The sequence below is a fragment of the Vanessa cardui genome, chromosome 7 (assembly GCF_905220365.1).
Source record: "Vanessa cardui chromosome 7, ilVanCard2.1, whole genome shotgun sequence".
Classification (NCBI taxonomy): Eukaryota; Metazoa; Arthropoda; class Insecta; order Lepidoptera; family Nymphalidae; genus Vanessa; species Vanessa cardui.
Window position 1 is genome coordinate 9,970,517 of NC_061129.1, and position 26,717 is coordinate 9,997,233.

A 26,717-nucleotide genomic window follows, 5' to 3' on the forward strand; every position below is an offset into this window, starting at 1 on the left:
TTATACGATATTGATATTGTTATATGGCAAAACATACCAGAGTTATTTAAAATACATAACCACAAAAATGACATTACAACTAAAATTAAACTTCACGGTATATGCAATTTATTAACATTCATAATTAAATTTTGTATTTGCTGTTTCAGTGCAATACTTTTGTTTGTTTAAAATGAACTGGAGGCTCGCGCTTTGTTTATTAACACTCATATTGAATTATGTAAGGTTAATCATTTGTTATAATTTAACATGTTTGAGTTGTTTTATTGGCTTTTTTTTTTTAATTATAGATTTGCGCAATAGCAGCAAGCGCAATTGGTTTACAAGAATCCAGATCTTTAAAAGGCAAGTTTTATACAATATTTTCATTAGTAATATTAAAGAGAAATACAGTTATTTAGCTGAGATGGTCTAGTGGTTGAACGCGTGCATCTTAACCGATCATTTCGGATTCAAACCCAGGTAAGCACCATTATATATATGTGCTTAATTTGTGTTTATAATTTCGTGCTCGGTGATGAAGGAAAACATCGTGATCCGAAAATATTAATAACATCGAAATAAAAAAATAAGATTTGTGTGATGTGTGTAATCATGTGACTACTATTTATCGCATTTAAAATAATAACTATATAACGTATTTATTATTAAATTCGTTTAAAAAGACCATATTTTATTACAGCATTACTAAATAAAGAGAATATAAAAATGATGACGGATGACGACGATGATGGCACTGGGAAACAACTACTATACGGGCCCGTGAAAAGTAAGACAACGGTTTCTAAAAACTGCCTTTTGTGAAATGTGTTTTGGTAATCTCGACGTTGTAACAAAAATCTTGTTATTTCAGACCATCGGCCGCTTACTGCCGGTAAGCACGCAATAGTAACGATCGCCACGAGGCCGTATCATATTAAATATGTAATTACATTAATAACAACAATTGTTAGAAAATACATATATACGATTACTATTTGATGTTATTTTTTCCGAACCGTTGGGAGATTTTTAAAAGACATCAGACACTTATTATTATTATTATTATTTTACAATAGTTTTACATTATTAATAAAAGTATTATCTTTTCTTTTTTTCAGGTGATACATTCACGCCACAAGAAATGTTGCCGATAGCAACGAAACTGTTACAAAAAGGTTTGCTTTTTGAAATAAATATGCCTTTGTATTATGGCTTATATAATATAGTAATAATTGCTGTCAAGCGAATCAAATCAATTTATTTTTCAGTTAAAGAACCAGGAAGTTGGTGTCAATTATAATATTACACATTATTAAAAATATACGCAATTTTTATTAATGCCCTTAAACTTATGTTTTGTATATTTTTTAGACGGAAAAGGTTTTGTGAGTTCGACGAGATCACCTCAACAACTTGCAGACAAGTTGTTTGAATCCTTTTGTAAGAATATTGTAAAATATTCAAGCTGCTTTATTTCTTAAAACATAATGATTTAACAATGAACTTTTTACAGTTGTGACTTCAAAAAGGATTGTTACTTTATCAGGTAGTTTGACCGAGCTATGCTTTCGATTGTTTTTAGTCAATGTGATATCCTATTATTTTCAGAATACCTACCCGACAACGTGTGTGAAAAATCATGATGGTCGGTTGGGATACGCGAAAGCGTAAACAACAAATAAAGAAACTTACTGTCGTACTTATATCACATAGGATATTTTAATACCAAAGAGTTGATACTGTAAAATTAAATTATCGTCTATAACCTTTATAGTTTAACAGTAAAATTAATAAATTTGCCCGATGAAACTGTTTTACTTTTTATGCCAGTAAATATACTCTGGTGATGATCAATCCTTTAGAAAATTAAGTTACATATATATAACATTTTTGACTTTATAATTTTTACTCTTTAATTTTTATTACAGCTGACGATATATCTGGTATAGATGCTCTCCAAGCTTTAGCTCTCAGTGGAGAAAGTGAGGAACCATTTTGAAATGATTAATATTTTTCATTAGCTGAAACAGAAAACTGAATTATAAATTCACTGAATATTATTTCGCATACCTTTTTTTCTACCGAAAAACAAGCATTTAACTTCTCGGTCGGCTGGCAACACAGAATTTTTACAATTTTACAAATAATAAAACTGTAACGAACCGTGTCTGTTCGTGGGCTACTTATCTATATATAGATATATAGGCCAAATACTCTTTTTAATTATATTATCTCTTTTGTATATGATTACGCGATGCGTAAACTACAGGTGGATTTAAATAAAACTCGCTATGAACCTGAATGAAAAAATTAAGGCTCATGAAATTAAATCGTGTTTTCAAACTGTCTGGATTCCTATTCAAATGAAATAAAGATATTAAGGTCCAAAAATAAATATGACGCTTTACACATTAATAAACGAATTAATAGATATATTTAAAGTTTTATATGAATTACAAAAAAAAGCATTAATTAATTGATAATTGTTTGTTATAGTTGCAAATGTGACTCAAGAAGAAGAAGAAGATCCCAAATCTTTACCAAACGTGAATTTTAGAGGTATAAATAAATAATATATCGATATTTCTTAAAAAATAAATAGGTACTTTATTAAATTTTTTTAAATGAATATTCAAATTTTAATAGTATCTGTAAGATCAAAGAAAAAACATAAAAGCTGATTCAAAACGAAACCGTATAGAATACTCATCTTTAATTTTTTAAATGTTACTGTCGAGAAACTTTGTATTACAGGACAATTAGTGAAAGTCCCTGGACCTAAAAGAAGTAAATTTAACCGTAAGTAGTTGTTGGTAATTTTATACAAACATAGTAACCATTGTACTAATATTATTCTTTTTTTCTTCACGTTTTTATCTCGAGTTAGAATAATATGCGTCCTACCTTTACTGCATCGTATTTTCTCTGGAAAAGCCTATTTATCTATCTCTATTGGTTATGTTATGGCAGTTTATGAACTATCTTATTTATGCGCACAGAAAAAAGACATGTCGTTTGGTAGGCCGCAGCTGTGTCAAAAAACGATGAAACAAAACACTCTCACATATAAATTATTAGTATTAGGATTAAATTAAAAAGCGCTCCGCCTATTAGTACGCGAATGGAAGCGATGAAGATTCCTTAATCCGTATAGTATGACTTTAATACCGACACCAGAGGAGCGCGGAGTAGGCGCGGCATTTCCTCACGCTTTATGTCGCTTATTTATCGATCTGATGTGTAAGTTCATCAGATCAATAATAAATAATTAAGTACATTAAACATGTATGTAACATTAAATATCTCTTTAAAAAATATATACAATAATAAAATGTCACCAAAAGCTATAGAGATTAGCCTTTTAAAACGACAACTAACAATCATAATATTAGATCTCACTTACTTATATTATGCTCTTATAATCTGCGCCTAGTTAAGTGATTCTATTAAGTGGTACATTAACATGATTGTTTAGTTCTATCTCTACCGTAACTCTTTATCTTTAGTGTCACCAAAGCCATGTTTTAAAAACATAAATATTGCATATTTTCAGTCGTTACAAAAACTGTCAGCGATCACAATGAAACGAAACGCAGAGGTAATTAATTTTTATAATCTAGATGACAAAATTACCGTCAATTATAATTAGTAAAAGTTCGTAAGTTTTTGAGTTAATTCCACTAGACTGCTTCTGGGTTTGCTTCTGGTTTTGTGGATATGTAATGTTACAGAATTACTTCAAACACATGTTCGCACAATTTTATCCTTCGCCGCTAAGCTCAAGATGAATTTATATTATTAATATTAAATAGAGAGCTGAGATGGCCCAGTTATTAGAACGCGTGCGTCTTAACCGATAATTTCGGGTTCAAATCCAAGCAATCACCACTATATATATATATATATATATATATATATATATATATATATATATATATATATATATATATATATGCTTAATTTGTGTGCATAATTCATCTCGGGCTCAGCGGTGAAAAAAACATCATAAGGAAACCTGCATGTATCTAATTTCATCGAAATTCTGCTACATGTGCAATTCACCAACCCGCATTGGAACATCGTGGTGGAATATGTTCCAAACCCTCTCCTTAATGGATGAGGAGGCCTTAGCCCAGCTGTGGGAAATTTACAGGCTGTTACTGTACTGTATGCACCTAATATATACAGAGACAGACACTCTTTTATAAATTACCTTTTATGATACGAATATAGGATAATACTTACTTAATAATATTTCTTTTCTTAACCCGTAACATTCCCAATGCAGATCAAATTCTTTTCTGATGTTGAGGAGGATTTGGATCTTATTCCTCAATTTTGGGAAAGTATGGGTTATGGGACGTATGTATACATTTCTCATTGCGATAAAAACAAATAAGGGATATGAAAATCTTAGGATGAGACCTACGAGATTCCGTAGGCAATCTTGAAATTTTCTCGTATTTTTATAATAAAATAAATGTGTTTGTTTAAATTGAAACAAAGAAAATACGCTTAGTACACGTGTTAATACGAATTTGGATAGACTTCCAAGTTAAGTTGTGAGACAAAGTCTGCAATATATAGCAAATAAGAAAAATTAAAACTTGAAGATTTATATTTCAAGGCATTCCACTCGCAAAAAAGTTAAATAAAGTAAGACATTTAATAATAAACAAACGACGAAGGAATGAAAAGAAAGGGAGGAAAAATGATGAAAACGATAATATAGATGTTAGACGAGAAACAGCGAACAAGAGTAAAAAGGAAAAAGAACAACTTACTAAGCGAACTCAAAAAGGTAGGCCAATAAACGGTATTTATTATACTTATAACAATTTAGTCGATTTTATGAGTTAAGGTGATACGCCGTTTATAAGAATCGGTGCGGCTCTTTACACCTGTTTAAAGAACAAATAAATTCGGTCAGGTGCAATTTTGTAAGGTACTGTTTATTTACAAGAATGTTTTTTTTTTTTTTTTTTTTTATGGAATAGGTGGCAAACGAGCAGGAGGCTCACCTGATGGAAAGTGACTACCACCGCCCATGGACATCTGCAACACCAGGGGGCTTGCAGGTGCGTTGCCGGCCTTTAAATTGAATGTAAATGTGAATTAAAGTTTTTAAATTGATCTTTTAATTTGTATTCTAATCACTTTTTCCTATTAAAACATTCAGCACAATGTCGATGGACCTATGTATGCGAAAACGCTATCAACCTCGACACGTGCCAACTTCAAACAAACTGTGCTAAAGAAAATGCCAATAAGACGTTTGATGGTATGTTTACATTTTAATAATATATATATAATAATATTTCGAATTATAAATTTTTATAAATATAAAAAAACGGCCTTCAAAAATAAACTAAAAAGAAAAAAATAATCAGTTACATCCATATCCAATTTACGATTTTTTAATCACCTCTGATAGTCGGTGCCAACATTGCTAATATAGGTACATAATACATACATGCAATAACTAAATCTATTTATTGTATAGATGACACCATTAGACAAACCTTACTATCGATACAAATTAAATGATTTCAATATAGGAATTTATTTACTTTGTTGGCACCGACTTCAAAAGGTGATTAAAAAATCGTAAATTGGATATGGATGTAACTGATTATTTTTTTCTTTTTAGTTCATTTTTGAAGGCGGTTTTTTATTTATTTTTAAAAATGTATTTACTGCTTTTCAGTGTTGTTTTGTTATTTATAATTGCAATTGGTAGTGTTTGTCATTCACTTTAATGCCGTTAATCATTGAGGAGTTCTCCTGGTAGTCCACCATCAGCTAGACTTCATCATAGGCACGTTTACTAACATCAATTGCTTGACGATTATCTTAAAGAAATAGAACTAAACCCGTAAAATAGTTACTTACTAATAGGTTCTGATTACCAGTTGTGGTCTTCATCATCAGTTCCACTTCATCAAATGTCACTTTTCGTGAGCATATGACCAAGGCACTTTGAATAAAACCGAAATCACTATAGGTGTGTCTATAAAATTTGAGGAGTTCCCTCGATTTCTCCAGGATCCCATCTTCAGATCCTGATCTCCTGACAATGGGACCACCTGTAAAACATGACCTTTCAAACAAAAAAAGAATTTTCAAAATCGGCCCAGCCATCTTCGAGTAACTCGGTAACATACATAAAAAAGGCCCCGACGAATTGAGAACCTCCTCCTTTTTTTGAAGTCGGTTAAAAAATAATAATAAGAATTCAAGTAGTAAACGTATTTAGATTTGAAAGGTAACAAGCCAAAAGAAAATGCTTTCAAAACGTTGCTTTTATGCAATAAGGAGAATAAAGAAAAATAAATGTAAATTATAATTACAGAAATTGCAGTAGATCATAAAACGGATGAACATACAGCAGAGATAGCACAATTTCGTAAAATGAGTAAGTTTTTCCTATAAACTAAAACAATATGCAATTAATGAATAATATTAATGATTTTCCATTACCTACTTAGTAGGAATATCGATTATAGATGAAGAAGTGGAGAAAATATGTAAGTTATAGTTCATTTATTTTGAAATCATTAAATCATAATTAATAGATATAGATGTAACTAATGATATAATGTTGCAGTGGAGTCTCGCAATTTACGTTTAAATCCAGCCAACTTAAGTAAGTATTAAGTGCCGATTATATTCATCATAATTAAAATTCATCATATTAATTAAATCGATTATCAATATAAATGGAAATGTAACTATAGGGATTGATTTTTTTTTATAGACGCAATTTACAAGGTTGAAAGTTTGTCCGAGTATTTCAATGACATCCTCGAACAGAATATGTATGGTATGTTACAAATGTCATTACGAACCAAAATATAATTAAAGTTAACATAAGAATTAACAACATTAAAGGCTTAAATATATATATACAAATATGAACTAAAACTAGTAAGAATAAACTAATAAGATTTATAAATCTTGACCGCGTGGAATGGTGGCAAGAATGCTAGCAGCATTTCCCCGTTGAATTAATAAAACAAAATTATATATTATTACAATATATATTAATATTTCAAATGCGAAAGTAACTGTCTGTCTGTCAGTTACGCTTTCACGCCTAATTTGATAACAAACTCACGACAGGACATGAGTTACTATTTTATACATCCAAAATCTACAAGCGCCTCCCGTATCACGCGAGGGAAAACTAAATACAGTATGTTTTTTATTAACATTTGTAACATTAAATATGTAACGCCAATATACGCTAGCTATTATTAACTTACATTCAATAGATTAAATGATATATCTGGTACTTTTCTGTCATGATTAAGAAGTATTTATTACGTTATAAGTATATTAGTGGTAAGTTGACAGATAAAAAGAAAAATTAACCTGCCGACAGGAAGATAAGCAACAAAAACCAAGAAACACTAGTAAGCAGAATTTGATCAATAAAAAATATATCTAATAAATATTTATGGAGAAATAACAATGCATTTCAATTCAAAGCCTTTATAAAATGACGTTAACATTTTTTACTTTTTGTAATTACAGTACGGTATCTTGGTGCGTGTTTAATATTTGATAGTTAAAAGAAAATGGCCAGTTCGATAAAATTAAGTAGGGACTGTCATTTAGAACACCATTTTGCGCATACTGTACTTATATTTTATTAGATTAATTTGCTAATGATTTTTGTCCATTTATTAATTAAAACTCAATATTGCAGATTCATATTTTAAAAAAAAAATATATATATATATATTTTTTTTTTAATTTTAAATCTGTTTAAGAGATTTTAAATTAACATGGTTATTTTATTATTAAAGTTATTTAAAACAGGATATTTAACACTACAGTATCGTGAACAAGACATTCGTAGATAATGTCGGGCTCCACCAAATAAAAATAAAAAACATCGTAAATATCCCGTTTTTAAAAAAGAAAAGAAAAAAACTCAACATACAAGTACAACACGATTACATGTAGTTTTGATTAATGGCGTAGATTATTACGGTTGAATTTATTTCAGAATGCCATCTGGGACATAACGAAAAACTAAATATCGTGCGTATATAACAACGGACAGTCGGATGGCACGCTTACAGAAATAAACCAAATCACATTAACCTAAGTCAAAAGTATTTCTGACCGTAATATTTGATAAATTACTAAATTAAATTTGGGTATTTCTTATTATGATAATCCAAATTTAATACTTTTATAATTGAATCAACTAAAGGTTAATTTAAATTTTAATGACGGTAATGTATCCCGAGTAATAGGATACGGGATTAATACGCCACCTACGTTAATATGATTGTATAAAATTCGTTATATTTATATAAATGTATAATACCTTTGTTTCTTCAACTATCAACGAAAACCTATCGAAAATTCTATTAAAAATAAAAATGCTCATACGTAAAAACAACAGACGCAATTTCATGAAACTTGACAGCTCGATCTCTATTGTATGTTATGAGTTCGGTAAACAAAAGAATATCGTAAATATTTATTATGTAAAACAAATTCGATATTATCTACCAAAAATGTAACGTAAATATTCGTTTTGAACTTTATTCAGATTAATTTAAAAATACCTTGTCAGTCTATCTCTCGTATAATTAGTAGAAAGGTCTGCCATTTACAGAATCGTGTGCTATTAAAAATAAAATAATGTTATTGAAGGCGCCGTTAAAGGTGAAAGGTTACACGAGTCCTACGTATTCGTCGCGACTTCTGTTTATCGAATGTCGGACAAGGCCAACATCGACACGACCATTCAGCTCTCCGATACGCCGGAATCGGCTGACACTGTTTACCCATTCACCCTTTACATCGATACGACAAAGCTCGAGTTCCCGTCGAGGATGCTTTTAAATAAAACTTGCCACTTGAATTCAAAAGGTGTAATATTAAGATGTTGTAAGTTCCGTTGAAATATCGCCTTCATCTATTTTACGAGAGACATTTATTATCTTTACCTGTATTGACGAGCTGCGACATTGAGTACCTTAGTTTGAGTATTCCCAGGAAACATTCTCGCTACTCGAGATCAAATATCCTGTTCAACAGCCAGACAGAAAGTCGAATATTCTCGTACGTACATATGATATTTTCAACGTAAAGAAAGGATAAGGATTTGTTGTGGTTCTGGAGATGGTTTTACAAAGATATATTACCGCGATTTGTTTGATTAGCACTGTACATTATTATTTAGGTTTTGTATCATTGTACGCGTGTAATAAAGATTAAATAAACGATCTTGTGTTGTATGATATAGTAATATTATATATACTAACATTATTTTTTACTTGTACATATATATTTTATTCCATCTAATCTTTATTTAAATTAACGCAAAATTTTGAGTTATAGGCAAACGCTATAAACAACTTAAAATGATCAAAAGATTTAGTTACAAGTATTTAAAACTATCTTTATTCAAAGTACGAAATACATACGTATTAATAAAATTACGGTCTAGAATATTTTAAAACAATGGATATGACACATCTTTGCCAAAGTAATCTAATACTTTTGGATAGGGAAAAGGTAAACTTTCGTTAAAAAAAAACAAGGAAATAACGGATGAAGGCTTATTATACATGTTTACCTGTTTGCACCTGGCAACATTACGGTTGTACTAAAAGGAAAGTAGGCAACCTATATTTTTCCAATTCCTCGTGTGTCGGTGTATTCTTTCGACTAATGCTCGTCATTTTTAATGTATCATCAAACGTATGACTGATTAGGGTATATATTTCTTAAACAGTATCTTCGAATATTAAACATATAAATAAGCCTACGTCTTGAAATTAATAAAAGCAGTGTTCATCGGCTTCAAAAGGTGTATATTATATTCAGTGTCGTAGTTTATTTTAATTGAAACGAAATTTATTTCGTTATTATATATTCAGTTCGCTACACAAATGAAGTCTGCAGTCCGACGGGTGGTTAGGACGTGAAACACTGCTGGTATAATTTGATAGAGTGACATTTCAATTTGACTTGTGCTAGAGTTTGTTACTCGTACAACACTGTTAGTTTTCGACGCAGGCGTGCAGCTGACGGTAACAATTAGAACTCTAAATTCTTACTTAACGGCGGGGCTAGGATTCTTTTCTATTCATATTAAATAATATAATTATCGTCTTATATAACCGTGCAAAAAAAATAACAAATTCTTATTTCAATATAAATAACTGAATATATGTTGATTCAAGTGTTTAGACATCAAAATAATTAGAATAAAAATATATACAGAATAATAAATGCATTGGATGTAGCATAGCGGAGTGTTTTACTTCGTGAAAGTTATTTGAAACTGTTATTTTATAATCGGGTATGCGGCAGGTGAGTACACCCAATTACATTTCGATCAAGCGGTAAAGCGGTACGGCGCGAGCGTGCCTACGGCGGCGCGTACGGCCGCCCTAACTAGATTATTGGCCGGCGGCAGGCCGAGGACGGCTATAAACCTTTACCGCAGCCTGTAATACACAGTTTTCTAATAAAATTGCCGGGTAATAATAACTAACTCATAACTTACAAACATACATAATTCATGATACTGCAAGTTTTACTACATGTAAATATATGTATCTACTCACTTCTTAACGTTTCGAATTCAACAGGATTCGAAAATAAAACAACGTATATTATATCATTGTTTAAAGTATCATTTGGCACATAATATGTCGAACAGTGATAATGAGATAGTAACTAGTTTAATCAGATGTGACATAATGTGTTATCATACCTTCCATTACAATCCAAAATGAATATACGAAAACATCTACTCGCGTATTTATATTGAAATATATTTGGCATGTATACAATTTACGCTGTGGTTGTAGCGCAGACCCGCCTCGGCGCCGCCACGCAAATAATTCGATACAGATTCATCAGCGTCTTTACGACGTTAGGGCCGAGCCCTCATGTCATTAAAGAATATTAATTTGAAATAACGACATACATTTGCTATGTGAAAAACAAATTATTCATGAATTTATCTCGTAGGTGTTTGACACGGCTCATATTATTATTATTATGCTAATGTGTTCCTTGTGTTATTGATCATTTAAACATGGGCATGAGCGTTCACAGTTCAAACGACTTATTATTCTAATGCAATTGTTGTTAAATACTTAATACTTATTGTCAGAATTATTGGACTATTGCATCTATGTATCACATATTTTATTGTGTCTGTTATCTGCAACAAAACGGCAATGTTGTTTTGGTTAAAATACATGTTTACTGAGTAGCTCTATCCTGAATTGAAAGGCGCTGAAGCCGCGGGCAATGCTCTAACAACCCGAACATTCAGTAAGCAATAAAAACTTATTCGATTTCTTTGCCTCAAAGCATCTTTTCATGGCATTCGATTGAAGCCGTATGGCCATTGTGGATCTAAGGTGCATTGCTACGAATTGAGGACGTGAGATCGATCCCACCTCGAGTGTACTATTGATAATCAACTACGAATTTTGCTTTGAAATTCATTTTGTAAAATGCCATAAGATGCAAGAGTTTCAGGATTACACAAAATAGGTTTCTTTTTAGTATTTTTTAGCTGCAGTCTTATAACGAAACTTCGCTTTGGAAATGAAATCGTTTTTACGATGTAAATAATTCATACAAACACACAAACCCAAATGGTTAAACAAATTAATCATAGCCGATAATACGGGTATCCAGGTACTGAATTTTCATCTCGTAATTTATCTCGCAATCGTAATCGCTTGGCGAAACAAAACCATCATGAGGAAATCTTCATTCATCGGATTACAATACCACATGTGTGTACAAACGCCAACGTGGATTGGTATATACCAGTCTGCATTAGCGCAGAGTGGTGCGTATAAAAACCATTCCAATCAAACCCATTCCCTCAAAAGGAGAAGAAGTATTAGCCCAATAGAGAGACATTTAGTTTCTATTCGATCGACTTGGGCTAATACTCTATTAAATATATTGAAAAATAATTACGTGTTCTAAAAATAACATATTTTAAGTGATTAATGATAGAGCAAGCACATTGTCAAAATAATGATTAATTGCGGTCACTCCGGTCACACATTTACAAAATTTAATTTGTTTACAAGATCATTAGTTAAAGGGAGTATAAATATGGAGCCTTCCAATGTTTTTAGTAGCGAAATTTGCTCTTAAATTGTGTTTTTATTACAGATTTGTCGCTCATTTAACACAATTGCTTATTAACATTATCCATTTAATGTGTATGGTAGAGTGTCCACATATTTAAAACTCAATGATACATAGAACCGTAGTGCTTTTAATATAATGAATATATACTGATAATTGAAATAAAATATGATACAGCTCGTAAATCTAATGACCTAAAACAATAAACGATAAAATTATGATATTAGTTTTAAATTCAGTCTTTATACAAACCAATAAAGGTACAGGTCTGCATTTATAATAAACTAGCTGACTCAGTATTGGTTGTAATAATATTCTTCTCGTTTGAACGAATCCCAGTTGTTATAACAAATAAAAATCAAAACCTGTATGTGCCAATTTTATCATTATCGGTCAAGGTCTAAATAGCGTGAAACATGAATGAACACAAATTTTTACATTTACGGCCGTGAACCCAGTCTCAATATTCATAACAAATATGTACATACAGGTATTAAGATCATACGAATAGACGGTAAAGAGAAATGCGATTCAATATTGGCAATCATGGCTGAACATATTCACTACAAAGAAATACTACAAATCTCGCCTGTTGCGAGCCCGTTTATTTTACAAAAAGTAACAACAGCAGCAACGACGCGGAAATTCTGATAGCGAAACATTGAAATACGATGTTTCTTTGTTATGTTTCGGACGAAAGAAAAAACGTACAACAATGTTTTGAAACTATTTCCGGAATGTTGTTATGACATTCGAAAAAACAACTTTTAATTTAAAAATATTTCACACTCTTTATAAGCAATTTAATTAATTATTGCAGGAAAGATTACAAAAGTCAACTTAAAATTTAAATAAAGTCACCGAAATAGCTTTGCTGAATTAATTTTAATAAGTAACTTTGTTGGATATTTATGACAATTTGAAGGAATTATGTTAACCTAAATAAACTTAGAATATACTGTTTTGAAAGGTCGCGACCTAAATTCAGCAAGATTTGTAATTCATTTCACTTTAATGACAGAGTTGATATTATGAGAGATCCTTTGTTTAAATAGCTTCTTTGTCAGCAAGCAACCCGACTTCATTTCAGTTATTTAAAAAAATGTCTTTGACAGACTAGCCAGCGATCTATGTATATAAAAACATATTAGTTGTACTTATTATTAATATTGTATCTATTCCGTTAAATGTATTATTTGTTTCAATTTTTTAGAAATTTAGAAATAAAAACTTCGACTAAGTAATAAAAGTTCAAATATTTGTTCCCATAACGTACTGGCTATCTATATCGTCTTCTTTTATGAAAAAAAAATGTAGCTTATATTTTTAGTCTATCTGTGATTTTTGCATGTACATTTAACCCATATATTCACGTATACATCCATACTCCATTCATTCATTGTATCGTCGTACTGAAAAGAGTATTAGGGGATTAAAGAGCAAGGACGCAAAAGTAACATTAATTAATTCTGGGCACTTTTTTTAGAAACCGTACCTCGACCTTGACCTTTTCAAAGGTAAGAAGTTAATTATAATACAAAAACGAAATTGGATAAATGCTGCATGTTTGAAAAAGGAAATAAGTTAAATAACTGATAAACAACAACACTGAAAATAAATCAAAATCCCTTTTTTATGTTTATGACATTAAAATAGAATATGATAATAAAATAAAAATGATTGTTTGAATATATTTTTTCTAAAAACTTTCCATGTTCAGAATTGTCGATTTTTTGTAAGTTTTTGTATTATTCCTCTCAAATACCTTAATAAGCGCGAAAAAGCTTCATTTACCTTTTCGCGACCTTTGTATATAAATAACATTTCCTGGTTTCAATTCTTATCGCCTACGCCATTAGAGCACTTAAGCTTATTAAATTAAATTTACCAATATTGATTATGACATTTCATCGAATATGAAGCACTCGGTTAACAAATATAGAATCCCGAACCAAATCTTTGTTAGCGGAGAGATGAAAATGGACCAAGTTTAATTAAAAATTGAATCAAACGTGCAAACTCTATTCAGTCGCTGAAATTGCATCGACCCATTTTATTATCTAGTTATTTAGTTACCCCATTTTATAGACAAAGCTCGTTGACATTCGTAACCTTGGAAACGAAGGATTTATCAAATAAATGAATATATTTCATTCGAAATGAAATTGAGAGATTATCGGAAATCAAATTGGTTTTACTTTTTTATAACCATTTGTTTGTTTACTTAAATTATATGTACATCGCACACGTGTACTTAATAATTGTTCTCTAGTACTTTAATCACTAATTAAAATGAAGATATTTATATAATTTTAGACCACAAATTATGGAAAATTGATTTCAATTAACTCGCCGTCCAATAATAATCACTACCTTGTGATTATATCTATCTCTGATGCCAATATAGTTATATTTAGAACTGTCGACTGTGTTTCAGCTAGTTAAGCGCTTTCAGTTAGCTTGATTGATGGGTCAACACATTCAAATAATAACTATTGTACTATTCAATAATAGTTGGCATGAAACTACCTGATGGAAGGGGTTTGTGCAAACGCGTCTGTGTAGGTACCACTTTCTGCGTTAAGTATTGTTTTGTTCGGGTTTAAAGGGCGAGCAAGCCAGCAGCTACAGGCACAAGATACATAATGTACTAGTGACTAAGTTCGGTGGCAATGTAAGAAATGGTTACATTATTTTACAGCGCCATTACGCTCTTTATGCTTACCTATACTGCAATAAATAAATCGTAGGAGATTTCATCGAATTAAGGTAATAATGACCAATTATATTATATACGCAGGCAATTCTTTTTTCATAGTTAAAGATTTTTAGACGCAGGAAGCACATATAATAAGTCATTTCAGTAACATAAAGGGACGTGCTAACTGTTCTACTTATGAAATATTCAGATCTCTGGGGTGACTTTACCTGCGCCTCCGTGTAATGTAAAACAAGAAAGTTTTATCCTAAATGAAGCGAGCTCCCCTATGAGCCTCAGGACACGCCCGGTAAAAACAAACTTTATTTTTAAAGTTTCAACGAGTCTGGACGAGACATTCGCAACTCATCTATTTAGGTGTTCCTTTGAAAAATAAATAGCTGTATATTATCTTATAACTTATACTTCTATACAAATATTATAAATGTAAACGTAACTCTGTCTGTCTGTGACAACCAAACGAAAGAACCGAATTTCATGAAATTTAGTGTGAAACAAACTTAAACTTCAAGGAAAGATATGGACTTTTTTTGTCTGATAACCAACCCCCTAAAACGCGAACAAAACTGCGGGCGACAGCTAGTCATACTAATATTATCTAAAGGTCTGCATAGTAAGCTTTATCAGGAACGCAAAAAAGATATATTCTTGACCACTCACGGGCATTTCAAAGTCACTAGTTCTGACTAAATATATATATTTAATGATGACGTAAGTAAATAGTGAAGTAATCGTGTCTGTCAAATATGTCTTACTCGTACTTTAATCTCGCAGTACAAATTCCCCATATTTTTATGAATATATTTTCTATTAAAACGTAGTCCTGTTAAATTAAAGCGTTAATGAATCGTGTGTTTTCTAAAGGGACAAAAATGTATTCAGCGGGATTTTATTATGAGCTCTGAGTAAACAACGCAATGCAACGGTGAACGGTCGGATTATACTGCGTAGTGCGCCTAGTCCTGTAAATTACATTTTCTACTAACCGGCTTCCTGGTCCTATGTAGTGAGCTGGAGAGGAGTTTGCATATTACAGCGGTTAACTACCTTGAGATAACATGTATTAAGTACTTAGTAAAACGGAACTCGATGCAAGTCCGTGGTGAGAATGGATCTGCATTATATATTGTGTGGTGATGGTCATTTCCCCTCTGACCGCTCGCTAGTAAAACGACCGCAAAATGAACAGTATCACCGTTTAGTGTTACATTCGTTCGACGATCTCTACTCTTCGTGTATTTATCATATTATTAATATCTTTCTTTCGTAACAAACTATTAAAACTTATGCAACTACGAAAAACATATTATAATAAAGCAATATTTCCAGTTCTTAGTATTTATTCAATCGATCAAACCGGCAAATGGTAAAAAAACATTGCAATTCGAAAAAAAACAACAATTGCCTCCAAGTCCAAACTTTTTTCAATAAAGCAAACGCTTTAGAGAACGCAAACAACAATGAAACAAACAGCCGGGACGAGCTGCAACTATTACATCAATATAACCCAGTTTTATGTAATGAACGAGGCTAAATTGCCAACAGGGCTATTTTACAATCAACTCTTGAAAATGCGCAAAGCGTCAGTTATGTTGCATCCGCGTAATATACATAAAGTTTTTGCCCGCGCGAATTCGGTTATTACATTGCTTTCAACAGTATAGCTATTTTAAGCAGATAAAACAAACCTCTTTGACGTGGAACTGAAAACGGCGGATGATCTGAAACAAAAAAAATACCCTTATAAGTTCTATGTAAGTGTGTAAATAAATTTATCATGTAAATTTTATCATGCTTTCACAGTTTCATATAGTGATGTTTATAATATTCAGAGTGATCTTTCATGGATAAACATAATATAAAACACTTAATGGTTTTATACAATAACGTTAAAATCCATCTTGTAATAACGTAAATGAATAACGTTAACTGTTAAGTAATTCCTATTTTTATGAGAGAGTTTAACAGTGTGTATGTTTTGTTTTTTTTTTTAATACTTTGTGTCTTTACGCATATTCTTCGCACAATGCAGCGTGCAGAGAGCCAACTCATAATTAGCAATCGTTGGCCCATCGTATTTCTCAAGAGCACTGGTGGTATCGCTGCAGGCACTCTCCAACACAATAGGCACTCAGCCGCCTTCACTTTTTCGCCTACTGAAGTATCTTGAGTAAGTAATGTATTTACATGCAGTTTGTAAGCCTCTGTACATCACTTCCGGTCATACATTGTAGCGTGCGTGTTCAAGGGCGTCGGATTTGTCGGATCACTCCATCACAAACTATCGTCGAGACACCGAGGTAATATTTATATAGTGTAGTGCTCATTCACATTGTTTTGAAAGGCTTAAAATATTTTTTTACATCTCTAAATATCTATCTTTTTGTATATATATCATAATCAAATATTTTTCCATAAATAAATGTCATAACAAGCTTTCGAGGAGAAATCGTTTATCTATTGTTTATTTTACTGCCAATTTCATCGAGGAAACATCTTTATGATTCTATCATATAAATAAACCTCCCTGGCTATTAAGTTGCGACAGTCATATGAACCTATACTAAATATCAGAAGGGAGGCTTGGAAGAACATCGACCTCATCAATATCTGTCAATAGCCATAAGTAACCAAATAAAATTACTATGAATGAGCTACCAATGCGCCCGTGACGTAAAGCTTTCTGTTTGCTTTCTCGTATTACATGAGATGACCTAATTTGAGAATAACCTTCGCGTAATATTATTGTGTATTATTAGGTATGTATTTCTAACGAGATGGGGCTACAAAAGTATGGGCGAATTGAACGAATAATGTATAAATCTTATCTCAAAAGTATTAAGCCTCCTTTTTAAATAAATAGTTCTTAAAAACTAAATTCATAGTGAAGTTTAATTTTGTTTCGATCAGATAATATAAGAACATCTTGCTTCAGGTGTCATCGCCGAGCCAAGCCCACTGAAGCTACGAGGATAAGGGTTTAGGTTTTTTATGACGTGGGGATTCGCTAAGCAGGGATTTATGGTAATACTACTCTTAAGAGTTTATATGTGAATTTATTTATACTATATTTGTATGCTTCTAGCACAGTGTGTAAAGTTGATTATAAAAGATTTTGATAAAACAAATAGTCTCAATTCCTTGTATTCCATTGCTCTGTTATGAGTTAAAAATAAACATAGCAGTATTATTGATATACTTGAATTAGATGTACCTAAATTATCTCATAGATAACTATAACGTTATTTCAATGATTAAATTAAAAAAAAAATAGAATGTACACACAAGCTAACGAACATAGACATGTACATGTTTTTGTTCTACTATTCTGTTTTTAAACCCAAATAAAACAATGATCTAACGTATGCGATCCCATTGCCGCCGGGCTTTACAATTGTGTCAAGGATGATAAGCGAAAAATTCCCTTTGCAAACCGAGAAAGCGACGTCTCTTGCTCCCACGTAATTTATCTCGTTACATCTTCGGGCGGTATATTATCTGTCGGCTGTTGTCTATGGCTAGTTTTTTTCTAAATCTGAATATAGTTTGTATGTGTATCTAAACATATTTTGTATTCAATCAAACATGCATTACTGGCTGGAAAAATTGTAATGAATATTGATTAAAAAAATATATAAAATAATGGCAGTAATACTTTTTATATAAGCTTCTATTTTAAAATGTGAATGGTCGTTAGATATAAAATTATTTTAAGTGGAATGCTATCACCGGTTAGGAATGTCGATTATACCAAAATTAACCATATATTAAACTAATTAGAAATGCAAAGTGCGCATTATTGACATTAAATACTGACGTCAATTATATATTGTAGTAATGATATTTAATCAATAAATAAATAAATATGTACATTTTTTAACGCAAAAAAACGTTTTAAAAAAAATATTTTTTAATATTACTTTCTATTTCATCGTCTGTTAAGACAGTTCTACTTTTTAGAACTACATTAAAAATTACTATTAATTTAATTTTTATTATATTTATTTTTACTCGGAGCTTGTATTAAAAAAAGAAAGTCTTTCTTTTTAAGTATGTAAATATTACTCGACCGATTTACATCATAATGATGCCAGATAGTCGATTCCTTTTTTGAATTTTATTCTACAACCTGATTAGTATCATCATTATCATAACATAGTACAAACAAGGTCGCTTACTGCTGTTTGTGTCTATGTATGCTTAAAGCTATAAAATTGCATAACGGATTTTGATGCAGTTTTTCTAATAGATAGAGTGATTTGTGAGGAAGGTTTCTTTTAATACATGGATTATATAGTAAACACAAATTTAGAAATTTCTAATGTGATGTCGTAAATAAACAAATGCTATAGTATTTTAGTATCAGTATTGCAACTGTGCAAGTCGGGGCAGATCGCTAGTTGTGATATAATACTATTTATATGTTGTACATTTTATGTCCATAATGTTTATAAAGACAAAGGATAAAATTCCGTACGCAGATGACAAGGTGAAAGCTGTAGCTGTAAGTACATTTTCAAAATGTCTTTCGGTAAGTTATGGACAATCCACAGCGACTGCTTTTAAAGTCAAACACTAAAAACGTTTAAGAAAATATGAGTGAAAGGGAATCAGTAAAATTGGCGTGTCTGTCTGTATATCTGTGTCTTTGGATAGACGGTGTACGGAGTTGATTGTTAGTTGGACGGTATTCGTAAAATTATTAAAAATTCAAATAATCTAGTCGTTTTTCCATTTCCAAAACTAACCGTTCTATTTTATTGAAATAGCGGTAAAAAAGGATTTTAGGAAAAATCGGAAAGATAATAGAAATAATAAAAGATTTTTTTGGTCTCTTGACATAATTACGTTAGAAAGGTTGACGATCAATTGGGTCATCTGATGCTAAGTAACCTTACACATGGACACTGCCGCAGTACTGGGAATAAATAACTAATTACTCAATGCAAGGTCAACCACGGGATCTAAGATGTTTTGTCCCCGGTGTCTCACCCTTCGAACCGGAACACAGAAATACCCAGATAACTAAGTAAGTAAAGTAATTAGTAAGTTTAGCTGCAGAATAATTGGTGAGTGACGGCTATGAGGAAAGTTTACCACAAGAGGTAAAGTATTCTTAATTTTTAATTATATTCAACGTTTGTTCTAGATTTTTTAAACATATTTATTTTACACAACAATTTTTGTTATGTATATGGATCAATGTATCACTTGAAACGCTTGTTAATAATTGCAATACTTATCTTCTTATAAAATTATTTCCTCGAGTGAATAACGAAAGTGCTCAAGAAAGTAACTACGGTCTCATCATTGACGATTTCTCGAAGCCTCGCTAACGAAAAAGGTTCCACTCAAATTAATCATAAGTAGACATTTATAAATAATTCATTACCCAATGGCATGGAGCCAGCGATCATGGTTGGAGTGAGGCGGTGTCCGCCGCACATGGCCGCCATATCTCCCGCTTCATACGTGCCGCTTAATTATGAAAACAGCTCATGGGTTAAAAATAAATTGGTATAATTTGATTTTTATAGGTACAAGGCGCTAATAGATCCAACGGTAATGAGCTCGTATATCCAGAAAAATTGCAATCATTATACCATTAATAAATATAAATTTCGAATGCATTTTATTTATATTCATCGTAATTATAACATAGGATAAAACAAAGTCGCTTACCATTGTCTGTCCTATGCTATGTATGCTTAGATGTTTTAAACTACACCAACGATTTTGATGCGGTTTTTTTTAAAAGATAGAGTGATTCGAGAGGAAGATTTTTGTATACAAATACATAGGCAATATAATAAAAAAAACGCTGGTAATTTTTGATATTTTTAAAGTGATATCTTAAATAAAAAAATTCTATAAAAGATTTAGTTACAGTATTGCACCCGTGCGAAGCCGGGGCGGGTCGCTAGTTAAATACAATATTTAAAATCAATAATAGAATATAGAATATTCGTTTAAAATTTTTAATTGATGAAATCATAAACATGATAATTATATGCATTAACAAAACGCCAATGATTACAACAACGGATATAAAACATTTCCTCAGTCATTAGTTCCATATGTTATGAATTATACAAGATCGGGTAATGTAACGTAACAGCACGTGGTCGCAGGGGTCGGTCGTTGACCCGAAAATTCAGGGTACCGTTAGTATCTTTTGCGAAATACTTTATTTGCGAGAATATTATTTATGATAATGTGGATGTCAAAGCAATTTAATAATTATGATTTATTTTGCGTTTTTATATATTTTATTCAACAAATAAAACGTGTTAAGATCGATCTTAGCGAGGCTTTTATAACTTTAAATGTTTAGATGAATATTTGTTTAACCTCTTTCAGATATAATTTAGATTTATTTTTTGGCTAGTCCGGACTTATCTTTTTTTTTCGTTTAAAAATTGAAATTTTATCATGTAATAATGACGCACAAATCATGTACTTAATACATACCTATCTTACTGTTTATTTACACTTTATTTACGACATGTTATTACTTTTTAATGTTATCTAACCTATTATTCTATTTAACGTTGATACCTAAGAGCCATTTAATTATCACTGATTACTGAAAATACTCTTAAGTAGTGCATATACAAATTATAAATGATGACATGATTTTATAGTAACATAGACTTGATGGTAGGTGGTATAAGCCCGTCTGTATTGGTACCACTTACATATCACTCGGTTGTATTTCGGTTTGAATTTTGTGTAAACCGATTACCACAAGTACAAGGGATATAAGTACTTAGTTTCAAAGGTAGGTGTGGCATTGTGCGTGTAAAGAATGGTTAATATTTATAACCGTAATATTTAAGGGCTATGGTGAGTGGTAACTGAGATGGCCAATAGACAGGTTGTCTATTATGAATTTAAAATAGGAAATAGTTGAGTAAATTGCGCAAGATAACAATAAAAAGGGAATAAAATAAAGATCTTACTGAATAATACTTACGTAAAACGTAAAGGAAAAAATAAAAACGATATAATATTCAACAAAAAAATGAGGAAAAAGTGGAACTTAAAATATGACTAGTTTTGTGTTATTTTTTATTGTATTGTCGGATGATAAATTGTTTGTGCAAAATTTCAGTTCGCTTGATAGACGGAACTAATACCAAGCTGCAAGGTTTGACCCACACGTACCGTCAGGAGAGTAAGTAATTTGTTTTTAAAAAAACTCTGTATTAACTAGTATTTTCAAGATCTAGATTTTGTAGATTTTCCTGTGAGTTTTAATAAAAGGTTTTATTAAAACTCACAGGTTGTCACAATAATTTGTTGTCACAATCACATTGATTTGTTGTGTGTGATAAACTTTAAAATATTGCAATTTCATGATAACAAAATTATGTTCTATATCAATTATGTTCTATATCAATTGTTGTTCTGTAACGTAATGATGTCATATATAACAGGTATATATATATATGTATGTTATACGGTCAGGCATACATGGGAGTAATCCTATCATATTAAACTATTTACTCACCTCATATTTACGCTTTGGAATCGTATCAACTATTAGATTTTATTCAGGATTCCTATTATAAATTTTTTCGATGTATAAAAAATTTTCATCCGATTAATGAACTTTAGTTCTTTTAGATAACAATGATGGCCATCTCAGTGATTTTCACCCAGGCGCGCGGCTATTTACAATCGATAGTGAAACTAAATTTACTAACTGTGCTTGTAAAATTATGATAGTTGTGTGGATAATTACAGGTACACTCTGTGTTCCTGCACTCTTAAATCTCCTTAAACTACATGAAGTGAAAACAAGAGCAAAGCCAATAGCTTCAAGCGCTTTTCGTGGAGAGAGTGTATTACTGCCAACCTCGACTACCCAGAGAGAAAACTATATATTATATTACTCCTCGTTAACATTTATATATTAAAGTATATAGTTATACATTAATATATAAAAGTTAACGAGAAATAATCATTCATAATACTGAGATCAAATATAGTCTGCAGAGACGGCAATGTCAACTTACACATTGAATGTATCGACTTTCATTCTGCTAGCGATATTCAATGCCACCGATGATAAATATTTCATTCGATACTCTCATAAATCCAATATCTATTGTGTATCGACAGCCTTTTATTTGCTATTTTTGTAACCAACCTGCGTTTTGCTTTTTTTTTTAATTGAATGCAAAAGCAACAGTAGAATTTATATGTATTCGTATGTAACTTAAACTAACTCGTTTTGTTTCTTTTCAATTTACGCAGGATCCGAATTTCGGAACATAAATTGAGTTTGTCTCATACTATTTTAAGGATGTTACATTGTGCGGACCTGTACGCATCAAATATGAATAGAACGAGGTGAGAACCAGATCCGGGTTGAAGGGGATCCGTAGTTCTTGATTATCCACATTTTGCATTCGACGCACGTCTACCGTCTTCCGACTAAGCTAAGATATCGTCAGAAAAGGAAAAGCGCAGGGAAAACCGTAGACATATTTATACATGTTCACTATTGAATTACGCAACATTTTATTTATAAAAATGTTGGATACATTTGATATAATTCACTCAAAACCTATTCTTAGCCATAAAATGCACCTGCGAGACCGGGGCGGGTCGCGTATACACCAACATCGATATATACGATACCTTATCAACAACAAAAGCGTTCGAGTTATATAAATCACAATTGGTATTAATATGATAAATCAATGGACACTTATAAATTAAACATATTTGATTATTATCATATTATTTAGCAGGTTTGGAAATTCACGTGACATTTTAATGGTCGTCGGTTGGTGTGATTATTAATCGCACTCACTGCTATTACTGATAAGTTAGCAAAGGTTTTAAACATGTTCATCACGCATCACTAATACACACTGGCTATAATAACCGTTACACGTTTGTATATTTATTAAATATGCATCAATAAAACCGTTAACTTGCTGTTCCACAAATGTCCGTCCGTGATACAGAGGAACTAGCAATTGATTTCATTCAATTGACAATTGTAAATTGCAACTATTTTTTTAAGTATATAGCCAATGCTAATAAATAAAGTTTCATTATTTCATAATAAGCAAGTAAACCTGATTAAATTGTTAATGATCGTTATGTAGATCGTTAATTAGAGAAGCAATTGTACGTTTTGTAATACAAATCGGATGTTATGAGTTTATTAATGTATTCATTTTATTTCAGTCATTTCTAATTATTCTCTTTTTGCACATATCCTTCTCATACATGTATTTTACTCGCCTTCTAATGAAAAATCCGTACTTTGCTTCAATTTGAAAAAAATAAACACCCGGTTAAAATTGAAATAAAAAAAAAGTATTTTATTTTTTAAATTAAAATAATACAGTTAAATGGAATGACTACATAATGTAATGTAAGTAGGTTGTACATTATTAGCGTTCTCCAAATTAGGTTGCTGATAAAACATATGCTTTGACAATCGGAACACTTCCACGTATGTTTGTACGAATGCCTTATTTGTCATGACCATTTGGATTTCTTTTAGCTATAATTGGTAACATACCTAACTTACTAAAATACTATGCAAAGACTTGCCAAAACTTCTTCGTAGCCATATTTAAATCGTAGAGCTTTTCGAGCCTTTATTTAAAATTTGGTTCTTACTACTTATTAATCAGTACCACCGGATGTTATATATAACAAACATTAAAACATTTATAAAAAAAATAGTTTTATTAATTTAATAAAGATTCTAGTGATTATACTTCTAAATAAAACGAATTCATGTAGTAATTATTTACATATAAAATCGCAATTCGAACGTTTTGAAAGAGTGCTGTAACATGTATTTACACGTAAAATAATTTCTTAATGCTAATATTATAGTGTAATAAAATAAAATAACTGATCAATTGATTTACAAAGGAATATTATTTACGAAATGCAATTAATTGTTTAGATATAAAAGTTTTACCGCAATATTCTATGAAATATAATTGTTCTCGTAACATACATATGTAAATTTTCGAGAGATTGCGTTGTATACTACAATCAAATATTTTTAGATTGCACAGAATAAATAAAAAATAATTTCAACAATCAAGTAATAAAATTACAAAAAAAATATACATAAATTACGTACATTTGTATATTACAAATTATTATATTAAAATTGTTTTATATCTAATAATTTATATTTTATTTATTGTGTAATTACTTTGTTATATTTATACCCTTTTCCGTTATGCCGTGTCCGAAATAAACTTTTCTTAGTTTCTTGTTTCTAATATGGTATTGTTTTAAACAATAATAAATGGTAATGATAAATAGCTGAATATACATAAATTTTGAACAGGACTTTTTAATAAATGTAATAAATCAACAGCTATCATCGTAGTTTTAATAATATATATAAAATTTTGCTTTAGGAAATATGATCATAAAATTATGATTTCAGAAATAAAATTACCCGAGTAAAGGACAAAGCAAGTGGCGTGCGTAAAGTTGGTCGGGGTAGAAAATCGCTAAAGTTGTGGGGCGGAGGGAAACGCGAGACTGGGTACCTTATAATTAGCATACCATTCTACTTTCGGCGAAGTCATTCCTCCGGCACCGCCTGACAACTTACACAAGGAAAATATACGGACATATCTACAAGTATTGTAACACAAAGTCCCAATAACTAACTGTTAAGTGTTTTTCTTAACTTATTTTGTAAATTTTTGAAAGTGTCCAATCTCAAAAGAAACCGAGGGTAAATATATAAATAATTGATATATAACGAGTGAAATCGTTTCGCGGAAGCGTAATAAAAATAATTTAATATCATCACCATCACATCTCGTAAATTGACACCGTTTTATAACCGCGTCGCTGCATTACAAAACACTTGAGCGTGTATAATTTAACAAAGCACGTTTATCACGTAACGTTTGATACATTACTTTATTTATTACATAATATCAATCGTATTATAATTAATTATTATTATATATTAAACTGATATTAAGTATTTAATAATATCATTGCAATTACATGTAACAATAAATCGAAATATGCTACGAGCAATAAAAATGTTGAATTGTCGAAGCACAATTAATAAATTTAACTAAAGCTGTTTATTCAAGAATTTACCTTACATACTTGGAGTATAACAAAGAAGGAAGTGGACGTTTAAATTTGGGCACTCCTGAGACGGGCATTAATGACCTGAACAGCAATTTCAAAAGACTCCTTAAAGGGAAATCCCTCTTCACCCTCGGAGGGGAAGTAATGCATTTTCCTTTATCGCCGTGCGGACAGTTTGCGCACTTTTCGACAGGGTCCCTTTTACGATTATTGTGTTCACAATGTAACATGCAATATAAAATAAAATGCCTACAAAAAGTATGAAATAAACGTGCTAGCCTATAAGATTTTACGTATTATCTTTGTTTCATATTGTTTTTTATTGACAAACTTTATTTAAAAACAAATTAATTTACTGAATGGCTTGTTTCTAGAAAAAATACCAATTAAATATTAAGAAAATGTTATACATACTTAAGTGCATTGGAATATGTTGAAGAAGCGTTAATAAATTTGCGGGATATATAATTTACCATAAATGAAGGTTATTTTCGTGTAACCAACAAATAAGTAAAAAAGTTAAAGAAAATCACATATAACGATAACAACATCACTTTGGGCTGTACGCAAAGGTAGAATTAAATTATCTGTGACGCTCATACGATATAAGCTATTCGCAAAATCAGACGTCAAAGGTAAAAGGTATTTCATGTGGATTACAATACGTATATTGTTGTAATCCTCGAGAGAGAACGACATTTCAAGAATGAATGGCGCAAGCGCTAGCAGTGAGCTAAAAATGTCAAAA

At 31.0% G+C, this 26,717-nt stretch overlaps 2 protein-coding genes across 2 annotated transcripts in view; one reads left to right on the forward strand and one right to left on the reverse strand.

The window, feature by feature from the left end:
• Positions 1-26,717, reverse strand: part of LOC124530787 — a 126,525-nt gene that overhangs the window by 79,506 nt on the left and 20,302 nt on the right. Inside the window, exon 2 of the mRNA XM_047105071.1 lies at positions 16,546-16,578. The gene's annotated coding sequence lies outside the window, so the exon portion shown is untranslated. The remainder of the gene's footprint in view (positions 1-16,545; positions 16,579-26,717) is intronic.
• On the forward strand, positions 687-6,840 carry LOC124530960. Its single transcript, XM_047105333.1, has 16 exons — positions 687-769; positions 854-874; positions 1,101-1,157; positions 1,251-1,265; positions 1,354-1,422; positions 1,496-1,528; positions 1,911-1,964; positions 2,479-2,541; positions 2,737-2,781; positions 3,536-3,580; positions 4,610-4,783; positions 5,162-5,263; positions 6,335-6,397; positions 6,471-6,509; positions 6,590-6,628; positions 6,740-6,840. The coding sequence occupies exons 1-16, from the start codon at positions 709-711 to the stop codon at positions 6,838-6,840; spliced, it is 981 nt and encodes a 326-aa protein (XP_046961289.1). The 5' UTR covers positions 687-708.

What these genes read in the sequence shown, in the direction of transcription:
- LOC124530960 (XM_047105333.1), top strand. Translation starts at nt 709, where the DNA reads ATGATGACGGATGACGACGATGATGGCACTGGGAAACAACTACTATAC. An exon ending in ACCAAACGTGAATTTTAGAG is followed by an intron (nt 2,542 to 2,736) that starts GTATAAATAAAT and finishes TTTGTATTACAG; the next exon opens with GACAATTAGTGAAAGTCCCT. An exon ending in TACTAAGCGAACTCAAAAAG is followed by an intron (nt 4,784 to 5,161) that starts GTAGGCCAATAA and finishes TAAAACATTCAG; the next exon opens with CACAATGTCGATGGACCTAT.